The sequence below is a fragment of the Heloderma suspectum genome, chromosome 4, assembly GCF_057233095.1.
Source record: "Heloderma suspectum isolate Gila_16-S chromosome 4, 16-S_ref, whole genome shotgun sequence".
Taxonomy (NCBI): Eukaryota; Metazoa; Chordata; class Lepidosauria; order Squamata; family Helodermatidae; genus Heloderma; species Heloderma suspectum.
The window spans coordinates 219801761-219818995 of NC_139461.1; the positions used below are offsets into that span (position 1 = coordinate 219801761).

General features: G+C 41.1%; 1 protein-coding gene across 12 annotated transcripts in view; it reads right to left on the reverse strand.

The window, feature by feature from the left end:
* The window catches only part of PATJ (PATJ crumbs cell polarity complex component), a 236099-nt gene that overhangs the window by 192518 nt on the left and 26346 nt on the right, over nt 1–17235 (reverse strand). For all 12 annotated transcript variants that reach the window (XM_084852343.1, XM_084852349.1, XM_084852348.1 and 9 more), the window contains 5 exons: nt 16576–16667; nt 15388–15529; nt 12294–12428; nt 520–596; nt 41–97 (listed from right to left, as the gene is read on the reverse strand). In XM_084852343.1, coding sequence (XP_084708469.1) covers nt 41–97; nt 520–596; nt 12294–12428; nt 15388–15529; nt 16576–16667 — 503 coding nt within the window. The remainder of the gene's footprint in view (nt 1–40; nt 98–519; nt 597–12293; nt 12429–15387; nt 15530–16575; nt 16668–17235) is intronic.

Below are 17235 nucleotides of genomic sequence, written 5' to 3' on the forward strand. Positions count from 1 at the left end.
CATGTTGCAGAAAGAGAGAAAAAAAATGAAGATCCAATACCTTTGAATATTTCTGTAGCTCAGCATCATCTGCAACTGGCATGTCCACAGTGACAACCTAAACATTGAACACCAGAAAAGCTTCCATGGGTACCTCATTAAAAGAATTATCTTTATCTCAAAGTCATTGGACTAAAGTAACCATGCGTTATTTTTCTGGCTTGTTGGAGGAAGGGCGGGTGAACCAGAGTTCCTGGTTCACATGTCACCCTAAACAATCCACCAGCACACTGTCAACATTCACAATAATCCAGAATTTTAAAATATTACGGGATACTGTGATGTGTGAAGCAAGCCATTAAGACTAAACATTTATTAATTATAACAATTCCATAATTTCACCTAAGATGTTCAGGAAAACAAAGTATACCTTATGTGCAGATAAACCCTAAACCTTAAACTGTTCTTTAATCACAAACAGTGTATAATGTTAAACTCACAGTAATTTAAAGAATATAAACAAGCATTTGGATTGCATACCGTAACTTCAAAATCAGGTCCCAGCACTTTCTCCCATTTGGATTTCAATTTATTTTCTGGTAACTCTCGGGTTTGCCCTAAATACAATAGTTAACATTTAAAACCAACTCTTGTGAAAGTGCATTTATTTAATTACACTTCAATAAACCACAGTCATCCTAAAAGCAAAAGCACCTGAGTAGAAGAGGAGTATGTTACCTTGAGTCTCTGGCACAGAGAAGCTGAACAGAATTCTGCAGGGCAACAAATCAAGCATCAGCTAATGCTGAAGTGAGATTTATTCAGTTTGAGAAGTATGAAAGGTGATGGTTGCATGGATGAGACACGAATCCTGTATTGTTTAATAGTGTAAATTAGCCTTCCATGATATGATACCCTCCAGATGTGTTGGACTACAACCCTTCATCCTCAGCCAGCATGGCTAATGGCCTGTTGTCTGTGGATCATGGAGTTTGTAGGCCAACACATCTGGAGTACACCAGCTTGGGGAAGCCTAGTGGAGATCAACTATTATGGCTACAATTTAATTTCAACTGACTTTACTACTAGATGGAATTTATAAAAGTTCACTCCCCAAGAACTGTGCCATCTCCCACTTGCACCAACACCCTTGGCTGTATCACCAAGGTCAACCCATACACTTTATTGATACATTTGGCAGATATAAAATCCCGTTTGGCTTAATTAGGCCAGTGAGTAACATGAACTTTAGCATAAGCTGCAGTTCTAAACCAGTCTTCTATGGGAATTGGCTATCTTGACTTTTATATCTTTTCAGCTTTCTTCTTTATGCAACCAGAGCAGTATTACAGCCATGTAAGACAATTTGACATGGCTAGACGGCATAAAATGACTGGCTGCCCTGCATTTGACCCCAGCCAGAAGCTCAGCATACTTATAAAAAGTTCTTTGCCTAAGTAAAATTTAACTTTCAGCAGTCAAAAGCTCCCACATGCAGACAAAAAACAAAAAATAAACTAATAGCGGCGGCAACTGGAGGATAAGTTTACCGCAAGCTGTTTGTTTTATAGCCTATTTTGTTAGAACTTTGGACAAGTCGCAGGACATTTCATCAGAACAGCTTTTCATGCACGCTGCTGTCATTTCATTTTTTTTCTTCATCTAAAACCACATGCATTGTTTTGCTATATTATATTATAAGCATATCCAATGTCACATTAATTAAAATTACTGCAAGTAATACTCTGGCCAAAGGACCTAAAAAACCTTAAGAAACCGCCTTGTAGGTTAGTTTACACAGAAAATTAGAAGTCCTGTCTTGAGTTTTGAAATGAAGTAAATGAAGTTGATTGAATTTTTGCAACACACATATTTACTTATTTTATCAGAAAAAAAGACCTATCAAACCTGCTAACATACAGTTGGATCACAAGAAAACACGCTAATAGATCAAGGCAGCGCTTCTTTACATACTAACTAGGAAACAAGTCACACTTGAACTCAGGGACTTATTTCCAGGCAACATGCATAGGATTGGGTTGCACCTCTTTCATATTCATTGATTTTCCTTCAAAACATTTGAGCCCCATGTCATTTTGAACTACTCATGATCACTTTCCGCCACAGCAGGTAACTGATTTTATCTCAGCTATGTGGTCAGAATTTCTTTTTGAGATTTGAAAATTCCATTGTGCCTTTGGTATGATCTTGAACATCCAAGATAAACACACAAAAGGACTCCACACAATCGCGGTGAAACTAAGGTAATTATTTCTTTTACTCAACTATATCAAGAATCTTTTACTGGATTCATTTTTATTAAAGCCAGTTTCTTTGAAGACAGTATTATCTTTCCTATAATCCTATACAGTGGTACAGTCAGGTAATTTTAGACTCCAGACTTCTTTATCTTGGGAGCTGGGCAGGGAGCTTTAGATGGCCATGTGTATTATTTCAGTTGTGAAACACACATTTCTCTTCTCCTCCCTCTACAACCACCCTCTATACTTTACAACTGCTTCTACATTCCCGCAATGATAGAACAAAACTGTTTGACAACCCCGACTTTAAAAAACACACCCCCAACAACTCTGAGCACATCCAATTTTGCATTTTAAAGTAATTTAAGTCATAGCACCATAATGACTACATGAATAAAATGGAGTTTGCTTCTGCTGACCTGATGCCTTTATCACCTGCCACTGTTCGGGTGGTTATTTGAGACACCCCTGGGGCTGTGGGGCCCTGAACTTTGGCCCCAAGCCCTAACTGCACCACCTGTCCTATATAAACTTTTGAAAGAACATGCATAGTTCTATGATAATATAATTAAATGAATTATAAGCTATCTGCCATTATAGCTTTCTGTACACTATGTTCTGAAACATGGGAACACCAACCTGAAGTTTTAAAGTTACAAAATCTCCCTAGGCCAGAACTGTAGACAGACTTATGTACAAATAATCCCCATTAAACAGAGTGGGTCTTACTTCTGAACAAACATTAATACAGGGGTCCCCAATGCAGTGACTGCGGGCAACTCCAATGGTGCCCATGAAAGGGTTCCCAATGTGGCACCGGCAAAACTTATTTCATTTTTATTTTTTCTTGTATTTTTATATATGTACATGGATTTGTATATATCCATAGCAATGAATACATATGAAATGCATATAACATCCTACCAATTATACATAAGCTTCAACAAAAATGGACCAAATAGCCAAATAAGAATCCATTTGAAGGTGGTGTTGTAAGGTTGTCAGTCCATTGCATTATAGGAGGTGAGTGTTTATCCTTACAAGATTGTAATATCAGTCTTTTAGCTATCAAAAGAGTGCGGAGAATCCATTTATGCTGACCGTTTGTTAATTTCCATGAAGCAAGTAAGTAATTTAAAAGAGCATGTACATTAGTGAATTTTAAAGACTGTTCCAGTACAAAATTTATCTGTGTAATAACCTCCCCGCAAAAAGAAGCAACTACTGCACATTGCCAAAACATATGTTTATAGGAAGCATTAGCTGTATTGCACCACTAGCAATTAGCTAAATTAGACAACCCCTTATTAAAGAGACATTGTGGTGTCTAATAAACAGGAATCATTTTTGCTGAATAAGACACAGCCTAAGATCCATAGACGTAACAGGTAGATGCCAAAGCAGCAATCCACTGATTAGGCATTTTGTGGGAATTTGAGGAACCCAAAGCAGTTCCTCAAATTCCCAAATGTGCCCACAGGTCAAAAAAGTTAGGGACCCCTGTATTAATAGAATTACATTGGTAGTTTCCATACTGGGAAACAGAAAATGCAAAGGAATGCATTGCGGGAATGAGGAATTATGTACTTCTTGTGATACATTTGTTTATTTGACTTATACCCGCCCCTACCAAATGGAGTTTGCATTGGATTTGGTTTCAGAAGAATTGCAAGGAGTCAGGTGTGAACTTACACAGAGTTATATTCAGTAGCTAATAGCATATAAATCTTTATTTGGTAGAGCAGTTGGCAACTATTATGAAGTTAGACTTGGTTTTCATAGTATCAAAAAGTGCTGACCTTCACTGTGCAGCTAACAACAGCTAGATAATGCTTTCTTGCTGATAAGAAATGTTCCTTTCTTTTCTGTGAGAAACTTTATTTCCTGCCAAGAAAGAAAGGCTCTACTTTCTCATCCTTGGTGAAGGGAGGGAGGTGTGTGTGTGTGTGTGTGTGTTGTGACAATCTGAAACTCAGTGAGACAAGCCCTATAAAATCCTGGGGAGATTGGCCTGCTACCTGTTCTCACCTGAGAGGGGGAGGCGCACCACCTGCTCAGAAAACAGCCCTGGGATGGTGCCTGTTGCATCCAGGGAACCAATGCAACACCAATTCAGGGGCATGTGTAAGCTTTTCTTTGCTTTTATTATCTGTATCCATTTTCTACCAATAAACTATCATTCTTTCACACGAGTGGATATCAGTGATGTTGGTACCTTCAAATCTGTTTAGTGTGGATCCTGGCTGGGCCTCAGGTTAAAGACAGAGCTCAAAGCAGCTAACAGTAATAAAACCAAGATTAGTATTCCTTACTGGAAATGTCCATGCTCAGAATCATTCAGAAATGTAGCTTCGGCTATTGGGTGGTATAGAAATGTAATAAATACATACATACATACATACATACATACAAACAATGTATCAAAAATAAAACTGCCAGTATCATAATGCCTTTATACAAATCTATTGTGTGGTCAGTGTTGGAATACTGTGTACAGTTCCATTAGCTACACCACAGAAAGGATATTGTAGAGCTGGAAAAGGTGAAGAGGACAACCAAAATGATGCTGGAGCAAATCTATGAAGAAAGGTTACAATGTTCGGGGCTTAGAAAAAAGGCAAGTAAGAAGGAACATGATAGAGGTGTATAAAATTATAATTGATGTGGAGAAAGTAGTAACTTCTCCCTCTCATATAATACTGGAACCTGGGGTCATCAATGAAGCTGATTGGTGGGAGATATAGGATAAAAGGAAGCTTTTCTTCACACAGAATATAGTGAAACTATAAAATTTGCTAGCACAAAATGTAGTGATGGCCACCAATTTGGATGGCTTTAAACTGGAATTAGACAAAGTCATTGCTTCTAGTCATGATGGCTATTTATTACTTCCAGTATTGGAAGCAGTATGCCTCTCAATCCCAGGGAACACAAGCTGGAGGGCGCTACTGTATATATGTTCTGTATGTGGGCTTCTCATGGGGGCATCTGGTTGGCCACTATGGAAAGAGAATGCTGGGCTAGATAGGCCTATGGTTTGCTCTAGTATGGCTCTTTTTATGTAGGTTCAATACAGGAAGAAGCAATCTTGGCCTGAAGTATATTTGTCCCTGGCCAGGATGGGCTTTAAAAAGTAAGCACAATCACTTTTAATTGGGCCTAGAAGAATACAGGTAGCCAGTGAAGTTGTTGCAAAACTGAATATATTCTTGTCTTCCTATAGTTATCAGGAGTGAAGTGGGACCATTTTGCACTAGTTTCAGCTGCAGAGACATCTTCAAGGGCAGACAGTCTTTAAATTCGCAGAAGTATGGATAAGCATGATGAGATCTCTCTGTTCCAAAAAATGGCTGAGGGCTGTGCAAGAGGTGCAGCTGAAAAAAGGCAGTCCTGGCTATTTATTTTATTTTTATTTATTTTATTTTATTTCTATACTGCCCAATTGCTGAAGCTCTCTGGGCAGTTCACAACAATTAAATCCATAAAATACCGCATGATAAAACTTTTGAAAGTTTAAAATACAGTATAAAACCAAAGCAAAAATCAGCAGCAGTGTAAAAGAGTTAAGAATACAACAATAGATCTGAACACATGAAGTAAATCCCCACCTCCCACCCCACCAGACATGTTCATATAGAAAAGAGGAAATGGAATTTCTTTTAAAAATTAGTATCTGGGTCTGCTTAAATATAGAACATCATAGATAATGAATGTGTGAAAGAACATCTCCTCCCTTCAGAATAATATCACTTGGAATGGCTGTATCCAAGCCCCCTCTCACCCCAGTCAGGATCCCCTGATCTCCCTGGAAATCCCATAGGATACATCGCATTTTCTCATTGCTTGTCATTTAATAAATCGGAAAGTTTAGAGATAAAGATTTTGCCTAAGATGCCCCGTCCGTTGCCTTGAATAGCACCAGTGAATGCTTCCTTTCCCTTTGCATATTAACCGCTGGCAGTGGTCTTCTGGGGAGGAGGAAGAAGGGGAAATGAAAGCCAGGGTATTGATGATCATGGAGGTGGAAGCTCTATCTGAACAGGCCTGGTATTATTTATGACTGTTAAAGTGTTACTCTCCATTTAAGTATCAAGACGCAGATGTGCTTGCATTTTTCAAGAGGGAACTCTGGGAAAGGGAGGGAGAAACGCAGGCACCCTTTGACTGACCTTAGCGTTTAGCGACTGTCATTAGAAGCCTACCTAGGAGCCTTTGCAGAAGTGGAAAAGGTCCTCTTGACCAAGAGATGCTTGATTTTTAGAATAATCACCCTGGTCTAGAGAGCAGGGCCTGTGAGGGAGGCTCCGTTGCCTTAAGGAGAGATGCTGAAGTGCGCTGCTTTACACAGCCAAAAGAAAAGGAGAAGGGGCTTTCCTGCAGATGCTGCTGCTGAGAATGTGTAGCGATCCTGTATCAGCATCATGTAAGACCACTCGTCCCCCAGTACAGTTCAGATACATTCAGATCCTCTTAAGCTCCCCACTCACGTACACAGGAGGGTAATGAGGGTGGTTGGCAACCCCATGCCTACCTCCCCACCTCCCAGGCTACTGCTGCCATCTGCTTTGAACCTGCTTTTATGGAGTGAGTAGCACTCTACCCAAAACAGGCAACTCCCAAGGGTACTGGTATTGCTCATGAGCACCACCTGCACCCTGTATGGATTCAACTTCAGTTTGTTGAACCTTATCCACTTGCCCACACATCCATGGTATTAGGTTAGAACCCAGATAGCTTCTCCTGGATGAAAAAAAAATAATTGAGTCATGGGTCATCAACATATTGATGACACAAATCCAAAACTCTGAATGGCTTTTCTCAGTGGCTTAATGTAGATATTAAATTTATTTATTTATTTATTTCATTTCTATACCACCCAATAGCCGAAGCTCTCTGGGCGGTTCACAAAAATTAAAACCAAACAACACACAATAAAACAATTTAAAATATATAGAACATTAAAACCACAATATAACAATACAACCACAATAAAACCTAGCAGCAGTACAGGAGTTTAAAATACAGATTTAAAACAGTAAAGATAAAAATTTAGAAAGCTAAAATGCCTAGGAAAATAAAAAGGTCTTCACCTAGCGCCGAAAGGAATACAATGTAGGCGCCAGGCGAACCTCACTAGGGAGCTCATTCTAGAGCCGGGGTGCCACAACAGAAAAAGCCCTCCTCCTAGTAGCCACCCGCCTCACTTCCTTTGGCAGGGGCTCACGGAGAAGGGCCGCTGATGATGATCTTAAGGTCCAGGCAGGCACATATGGGAGGAGGCGATCCTTCAGGTAACCTGGCCCCAAGCCGTTAAGGGCTTTGAATGTTAACACCAGCACTTTGAATCGGGCCCAGAAATGGACTGGCAGCCAGTGCAGCTGGAAATTGCACTAGCCATAACACTGAGCATTAAGAGGTACTACAAGGCAATCTGCACAGTGCTGAACAGAAATGATTTGAACCACTGGAATACCTGGCCTGCCATGACACTTCAGCCAGATGTTCAGTCTGGTCTGAAATAATGGTATTACCTAGGATATCAAAAGTCTGATGAGATGTCTATTCACCTTGTGAACCTCCAGATACAGATCATCCACTAGGGCACTAATGACATCTCTGCTCCATCAGCAGGTCAGACTAGACTGAAAATAGGTTGAATATAGATACATAATGCAAAAATGACTGAATCATTCTCCCTAAAAGGAGAAAGTTAGAGCTAAAGCGGACATTGCTTTTGTTATTTTTTTTTAACTGTAGTATATGCATGGGGTCCCCCGAATTCAGATTGGGACCCCGGTGTGGGGTATGGGGGGTGTTAAATCTTCCCCCAGACTGCGGTCCCGATCCCTGCAACTGCTAGTGCCAGACAGCAATCCATTTAATAAAGCAAAAAGATCACTGGCACTATATCTGGCACTATAGATTGAAGGTGTGGGCCTCCCATCAGGACCACAGTGGGGGAAGGGTTAAAGCCACACTTTTACCCACACTGATAGAGACTGGCTCCCGTGCGCTTACACTAAAGTTTGAAATCCAGCAAACAAACTCACTGCCATAAAGTATGAATTTACTCTGAACTGAAACTGAGTTTTCCTACAGCCGAACCCAACACTGTAGCCAAACACATCATACTGGTGCTCAAGTCTTGCTAATCTGCTAGGACACATTTAAGGGTCCTATGCACACATCATGTTCAAATATAGTTCATGGATTGCACCCCTACTTAAATATGGTTGTAGCTGTTATCCCACAACATTGTTCCAAATCTCTTCAGGAAACAGTAATTTGAATGAAAGTTTAGCACCGTTAGACCTAGAGAAATAATACATTTTATAAAACACGCTTTTTACATTAAGTTTGAAAGGCGTTTCCAGAGTTTAGACAGGGCATTAAATTAGTGGTGTTTTACTTTAGTGCTATTATAATTTAGTGCCTGTCAGCATTTCCAATATAAGTACCTATTTTTGAAATTTAATTTGGCCATTAAATTCTGCTCCAGGGTGAACTTTTATAGACAGAGTTTTAGTATCAACCATGTTTGAAATGAAATGACTGCTTTTAGCTCTCAAGCAAGAAAGGTAGATCAGTGTATTTACCAGTGTGAAAACACTCTTCTACATTCCTGTATCTTAAATTGGGTTTTACCTTTCTGTAATAAAATAGAATTTTACAAAATGACAAGCCTATGAATGTAGAACTGCATGCCACAGATGACTTATTTTGTTTTAAAATCTTTCTCATTAGTCTGTGAATGCCCAGATATGGTGAAAACTGATATCATTCAAAGTCATCACAACTTGCCAACTGCAACATGGGGTATGGAATAAGAATGCTTACATTTCTAAGACTGCAGCATAATGTGTCAATTGAACTGCAAACTGGCACTGAAAGAGTTTCCAAAGAAGAGCAACCAAAACGGTGAGGGGTCAGGAAAACAAGCCCTGTGAGGAATAGTGGAAAGAGCTGGGTATTTTAAGCCTGGAGAAGAGTAAGGAAAGACATGATAGCTGCCTTAAAATACCTGAAGGGCTCTCATGCAGAAAATGGGGGCAGATGTTCTTAGTTGCTCCAGAGGGCAGTACTAGAACCAGTGGTTGGAGGTTGCAGGGAAACAGATTTCGACTAAACGTTAGGAGAAACTTCCTAAAAGTGAGGATTGTTTTGCAGTGGAGTCCTCCTTCACTGGAGGTATTTAAGCAAAGGCTGGATGGCCATCTGTCAGGGATGCTGCAGCTGCATCCTGGAATGCAGAGCGTTCACTGAGCAGGGGGTTCGACTAGATGATCTTCAAGGTCCCTTCCAACTCTATGATTCTATGATCTATTCAAAGGGAACCTTTTATTTTAAGCATTTAGGCTGCCTTCACTGACAGTCCTTTCAATTAAGCCATTTGAAGGAGAAGTCGTTAAAGTAAAACCGTTCTGGAACATTATCTAATAAAAAGTTACTTCACCGCAGCAGATTATTTCACCATCATGGCTAAATAGTCCTAACAGATTAGCCCAGGGATCCCCAAATTTTTGGACCCATGAGCACATTAAGGAATTTGAGAAACTGCTGTGGGCACCACCACAAAATGGCTCCCATGGAGGTGGCTAGTCACATAATGGCTGATGTGGGGGTCTAGCGAGTCAAAAGTGAGCTAAAGAGGTGGCCAAGTGAAGAGAAATAGTGAGGCTAGAGCCTGGGAGGGAGGGGAAACAGCAAGGCAAAGGGGTAAAGGGGAGAGAAAGAGCAAGGCTAAAAGCTGGGAGGGGGGAAACAGCAAGGTAAAGAGGTAGAAGGAGAGCAATAGCAAAGCTAGAAGCTGGGAGAGATAGGAAAACAGCAAGGCAAAGTGGGCAGAGGGGAGAATCATAGAATAGTAGGGTTGGAAGGGGCCTACAAGACCATCGAGCCCAACCCCCTGCTCAATGCAGGAATCCAACTCAGAGCATCCCTGACAGATGGCTGTCCAGCCTCATCTTGAATGCCTCCAGTGTGGGAGAGCCCACTACCTCCCTAGGGAATTGGTTCCATTGTCGTATTGCTCTAACAGTCAGGACGTTTCTCCTGATGTTCAGCTGGAATCTGGCTTCCAGTAACTTGAGCCCATTATTCTGTGTCCTGCATTCTGGGATGATCGAGAAGAGATCCTGGCCCTCCTTTCTGTGACAACCTTTCAGTCCTGGGCCCAGTCCTCTTCAACATTTTTATTAATGACTTGGAGGAGGAGGTGCAGGGAATGCTGATCAAATTTGCAGATGACACAAAATTGGGCAGAATAGCTAATACTTTGGAAGACAGAAACACAATTCAAAGTGATCTTGATAGACTGGAGCGCTGGGCAGAAAACAACAGAATGACATTTAATAGGGATAAATGCCAAGTTCTGCACCTAGGAAAAAGAAACCAAATGCACAGTTGCAAGATGGGCGATACGTGGCTCAACAACACTACAAGCAAGAAGGATCTTGGAATTGTTGTCGATCACAAGCTGAATATGAGCCAACAATGTGATGTGGCTGCAAAAAAGGCAAATGCTATTTTGGGATGCATTCATAGAAGCATAGCTTCCAAATCCCAGGAAGTACTAGTTCCCCTCTACTCAGCACTGGTTAGGCCTCATATGGAGTACTGTGTCCAGTTCTGGGCACCGCGCTTTAAGAAGGATGCAGACAAGCTGGTTCAGAGGAGGGCAACAAAGATGATCGGCGGACTGGAAACAAAGCCCTATGAGGAGAGTCTGAAAGAACTGGGCATGTTTAGCCTTGAGAAGAGAAGACGGAGGGGAGATATGATAGCGCTCTTCAAGTACTTGAAAGTTTGTCACAGACGGGAAGGCCAGCACCTCTTCTCGATCATCCCAGAATGCAGGACACGGAATAATGAGCTCAAGTTACAGGAAGCCAGATTCCGGCTGAACATCAGGAGAAATGTCCTGACTGTTAGAGCAATACGACAATGGAACCAATTCCCTAGGGAGGTCGTGGGCTCTACCACACTGGAGGCATTCAAGATGAGGCTGGACAGCCATCTGTCAGGGATGCTCTGACTTGGATTCCTGCATTGAGCAGGGGGTTGCATTTGATGGCCTTGTAGGCCCCTTCCAACCCTACTATTCTATGATTGTATAAGCTGTCACTGCAGGTCAAGATGACTTCAGTGGTGAGGAATGCTTGTGGCCAGCTATGGCTGGTTCACCAGCTACAGCTGTTCCTGGACCAGGTTAACTTGGCAATAGTAGCCCATGCACTGATAATATCCTGATTGGACTATAGCAATTCACTAATCCAATAGCGAGGGCTTCCCTTGAAGACAGTCCAGAAGCTGCAGCTGCAGCTGGAGCAGAAAGCAGGGGTAGTGAGAAGTGAGCTATTATTGTATTTCACTATATATTTGATTTTAGGATTATGGTTTTAATGGTGTCTGTGTGTTGTATTGTGTCTTACGTACGTTGTTAGCCACTCTAGGCTCTTTGTAAAGAAGGGCAGGATAGAAATGAAATAAATAAAACAAGCAGGATATGCCAAGCTTTCTAAGATATTATCTACTTGGGGGTTGGACTCGATGGTATATAGCCCCCTTCCAACCCTACTACTATTCTATGATACTTCGTCCTGATGAATTGTGTGTCAGAATTGTGTGCTCCACTACCTGCCTGGCAAATTTTGAAGCTTTAAAAGCAATAAGCCCAGGGTTGTATCCAGACTTAGTCCTTCCTAGATTAGACTAATTGAAATCAATGGGACTTACTTTAGTCATGACTAACTCAAGCCCCATTTATTTCAGTAGGTCTACTCAAGGTATGACTAAATCACCTCCAACACAAGACATTGCTCCGCTGGATCGGATCAAAACAAGCTGCTGGCAAAATTAAGGCTACTTGACAGTCATTCATCTTACTGTTATTTAAGGGACAGGCTACCAGAATTTTATTCATATGATACCGTTAGAAATCAAAAGGGATATAACCTAAGTAGTAAAATCTTTATGTAGGGAAAGTCAACATACTTTAACAATGCAGCAGAATTATAATTAAAAAGTTGTCTCTTCTAATAATGTCCAACTTACCAACTGTTTGTAGTTTTTGCTTCCATTTATTTTCAGAGTTGTCTTTACGGTCTTGAGGCTCCTCATCCTCACTATCTAAGTTAGTTTCAGTCTCCACAGCACCAGTCAAGTTTAAAGTTGGCATGTTTGGCTGCACTGTAAGTGTTCCAAAAGCTGTCCGTTAGTTATGCAATCAGAGAATAGCATTCAACACTTCCTTTCACTCCAGAGCATATCTGATTTTATGGGCTTCTCCACACCAGGCTTTTTACCCTGCAACTTACCAGGGTTTCTGCTTCTTAATCTCGCAAAGAATCCAGATCGGCATCTTACACTGGCTGACACGGAGGTTTTTTTCGGGGACTTCCTTTGTCTGAAAGTTCTACGTGTTTCATTATACAGCCACTAGATGGCACTGTGGTTTAGCAGAAATGTGCAATTACACACAGATTAAAATTTATTGCCACATTATTCCTGATCTTTTCAAAAGCAGGAGAAAGGTCAGAAAGTTCAGGAGATGCCCTGGAGGTTGATAACATCATGTAAAGGACCTGCAAACTTCTGTGAATGACCAATCATGAGCGTGCAATAAAAGCCTCTTGTAGAAATGCCCTATGATATGAAACTGAACTTTCCACATAATCACTTAATGTGGATTACGCCTTCCCAAATACACTATTAACAAGCCCTTTGTCCTCAGTCAACACATAAAGTAAGGAGATGGGATTTTCTACTCCTTCAAGGAGTTATTAAAAATGACAGTTCACGAAAATATTAGAAATTGGAGTATTCCAGAGAGTTGTCCAATTAATCCCTCCTGCTGACAGAATGGCTTCCATCTGTGTAAAAGGTAGGCCCTGGTAGAGGAAGCAATTCCCCCTTCTCCCCGCATCCCTCCATGCACCCTTAGAATTTGCTCCAGAGAGTTGAGGGAACTGCAGAGGAGGGGAAAATCCTGTTGTACAAGCAGAAGTTGACTTGTGCAACATTGGATTTCACCTATAGTTTATCATTCAGAAAGAAAAATCAAAGCTCCATGTAGGATTCCAAAAAGCAACAACAACCTCTTTTCACAACAACTTCCCCCTATTTTTACCCTGCCCTTCTATAAAGTAGCATACAACAATATTTAATAAAATACCATTACACAAAATACAATAACTAAAAATAAGGTAAATAACACTCTTTGGCTGCAATCCTATACACCAGCAGTGGGCAACACTGGGGGCCCCAGGGGCCATTTCCCCCTCCAACAATCCCCCCCCTCCATGGGCCACAGTCTGCAAGGCACCAGAGGGAAAAAATGACAGTTTGCCTCCAAAATTCAGCAGCAAACCTCTATGGTGTGCTAAAAGGGAAAATGTAGTTTATTCTTAAGCTAAATTTGATGCTTTTTAGCACTACGGAGCTACTATGAAGCATTAAAATGGTCAAATTTACCCTGAGAACAACCTAGATTTTACCTTTTTAGTACGCCATCATGCTAAAACCAGCAGTTTAAAACCAGAATGGCTTTGAGCACCTCTGCCTTTTCTTTGTCATCTGTTATCGTTTTGCCATCCTTATTTAATAGCTGAACCACCATTTCTTTCCTCTGCCTTTTACTATGCACGTAGCTGAAGAAAGCCTTTTTGTTGTTCTTAGCATCCCTTGCTAACCTCAGCTCATTCTCAGCTTTAGCCTTCCTGACACCATCCCCGCAATTCTGTGCTATCTGCCTGTACTCTTCCTTTGTTACTTGGCCTTCTTTCCACTTCCTATATGTGTCCTTTTTTGTTTTCAGGTCATCCCTAAGCTTTTTGTGAAGCCACATTGGCTTCTTCTGTTGTCTTCCACCTTTTCTTCTTGTTGGAATTGTTTGTGATTGTGCCTTGAGAATTTCCTTTTTTAAAAGCTCCCACCCATCTTGGACTCCTTTTCTCGTTAGCGTCACTTGCCATGGGACCTTACTGATCATTGTTCTGAGTTTATTAAGATCAGCTTTCCTAAAATCCAGGGTACGCGTTTGACTACACTCAGCTTTTGCTTCCCTTAGAACCAAGAACTCAAGTACAACATGGTCGCTTTCCCCCAGAGTTCCTGTAACTGCTACTTTATCCACTAAGTCATCTCTGTTGGTTAGGATCAAGTCAAGGATAGCTGATCCTCTAGTTCCTTCCTCTACTTTCTGTAGGAGGAAGTTATCCGCCACACAAGTCAGGAATTTCCTGGAGGGGCCATGTTTTGCAGAATTTGTCTCCCAACAAATATTGGGGAAATTGAAGTCCCCCATTACTACTACATCATGCTTCCTGAAAACATTGGCTATTTGCTTTTCAAAAGTTTCATCCTTGTCTTCTCCTTGATTGGGTGGCCGGTAGTAGACTCCGACCACCAGGTTCCTTTTATTCTTTGCTCCATTTATTTCAACCCAGATGCTCTCGATGGGGCTACCAAGCTCCTCCTCCTGTATTTCTGTGAAGAGATATGTATTTTTCACATACAGTGCAACCCCACCTCCCTTTCTGTTCCTCCTGTTCTTTTTGAACAAGTTATATCCTTCAATTGCTGTATTCCAGTCATGAGAGTCATCCCACCAAGTCTCAGTTATACCTATCAGGTCATAATTTCCCTCTTGTATTAAGAGTTCAAGTTCGTTCTGTTTGTTTTCCATACTCTGGGCATTAGTATATAGACATTGAAGACCATGTGCTTCATAGTCTGGCTTTCTTCCTACGTGTGTCTGAAGACTATTATTGGGCGCTATCAGAGCTGTTCCCTCCGTTGCAGTGCATGCGCCTACGTCCATTGTTACCCCCAACATTACATCTCTCTTCCCCGTAGGATTCAGTTTAAATAAAATAAAACTATATTGTCATTATCTGTACTGACCACAGTTTTTCTAAGGCAGCCTTTTATCATGTACTCAGAAGAGTGATGGGGAACGGTGTGGGGAGAAAACTATGATGCATATTTGCAATTTTCAGAACATGATCACGTTCTGCAGAATTAACCAGTCTTGTAAATAATTAAGTAAGACTGCAAACCAACTCTTAATAGAAAATATCAAGGTGCTCAGTAAAATTGTTTGCTTTCACTAGAAAAGAATGTAGGTATAGTGAAAGAAGACCTTTACCTCTGTCTAGACCTCGTTCTGAAGACACAGCAGCATGCAGTGGTTTCTTTCGAAGCAATGCCAGATGCACAACTGGTCCTGTATTGCGCAAGGCTTCCACAACTTCTTGATTGGTATAATTCTGAATGTTAATCCCATCAACCTAACATAGATAAAAATGTACAAGTGGTTTTAAATGGTAATCTGTGTGACAAACTAGATTGTGACTGGCATGTGCAGTGTAGTTAACAAGCCACCATGGTCATCATGCAAACCCAGCCAATGAGTGGGAGTGACTAAATGTTCTGGCTCCTGCTTGCCCGCCTGGTCCCACTAGGTTAAACAACCCAGGGTCACTCCATCCCTGGGTTGTTTATCATGACACCCAAACCCAGAATTGTAGGTTGTAGGGGAAGGAACAACTCAGACTTGTAACTCAAGAACAAACCATGGGTTACATGTCTAGGTTGTTCTTCCCACAACAACCTCCAATTCTGGGTTCGGATGTCACAATAAACAACCCAGGAATGGAATGTTATTTAACTCAGCGGGAGCCAGCACACTAGCTTGCTCCTGCTTGTTCTTGGCTACCTAGGATTTGTTTAAGCTCTGGGTAGCCGTGACATGCAGGCCAGTGTATGAATCCTAAATTTCTCTTCTTCAATGTGTGTGTGTGTGTGTGGGGGGGGAGATATCTATTAACTCTCCCCTCCAATTGCAGCAAACTCCATACCCCATACCATTCCCAAGAGACACCCCCCCTCGGGATCAGATTTGGGGCTGGGATATGGGGGACTGCAGAGAGAAGCAATAAAGTCCCTTTCTATGAATCTGTTTAATTAATAGAAGGGAAGTTAGGATCCAAGTATATCATTTACTATCACACCACATTAATTTTTCCACAGTGGTGAACTTGTGGTCAACAGGCATGCCTTTTAGACACAGCTAGAACCACCTGGAAGTCACTTTTTTGTGATACAATTTCATGTGAGTGAGGGCTACATCATGAAATCACATGGATGGACTGAGTGGGGTAGGTCTTGAACAAAGTACCCTGATGGAAAGAAGGATTTACATCACAGAAAAATTACTCCCATCATGTAGGTGAATGAAAGGCACCTCTGGAACAGATTATTTTATACTGACATTTTCAGATCTATACCTTTAATATTTTGCAATGTTAAATGCTCTAAATAAGATTCAACTCACAGCAATAATTTTGTCATGGACTTTTATCTGACCACTGTGTTCCGCAGCACTGCCAGGTATTATGTTCTTAACAAAAATCCCTGAAGATTCCACTTTAAGAGGGAAAAAATAAGAACACTATTAATCTCTAGTTCCCATACATTTAGAACCCATACATTTATAGTAATCAATTTACTGTGCAATCCTACACCTTTCTACTCAGAAATATGTCCCACTGAATTCCGTGGGGCCTAATACCAGGTAAGTATGAATGGGACTGCAGGCTTAGGCGGGGAGAGGGGAACTGTAGCAAAAAAAGAAGAGTCCTAGTGGACTAGCCATGAAAGCTTACACTGCAACAAAAACGTGTTAAACCAAAAATTCCAGGCAACAGCAGAGGCAAAGGAGAAACATGCACACATCTTGAGAGACTCAAAATTCTTACTGCCACTCATCATCCTACTGAACAAGTACTCCAGTTATATTGTTTAGATGCTTTGGAGATCACAACAGATCTCAAACGGATGTTTAAAAGTCCATTTTAAAAAATATTCTAACCTATGCCACTTCATATACCAAGTATTCTCCTGTAATAAAGGGATCAATAATTCCATGGAGTTTCAGCTACTCTTTCATTAATATATTATAGGGCCTCACTAAAATGGTACTGGAATCAGTTAA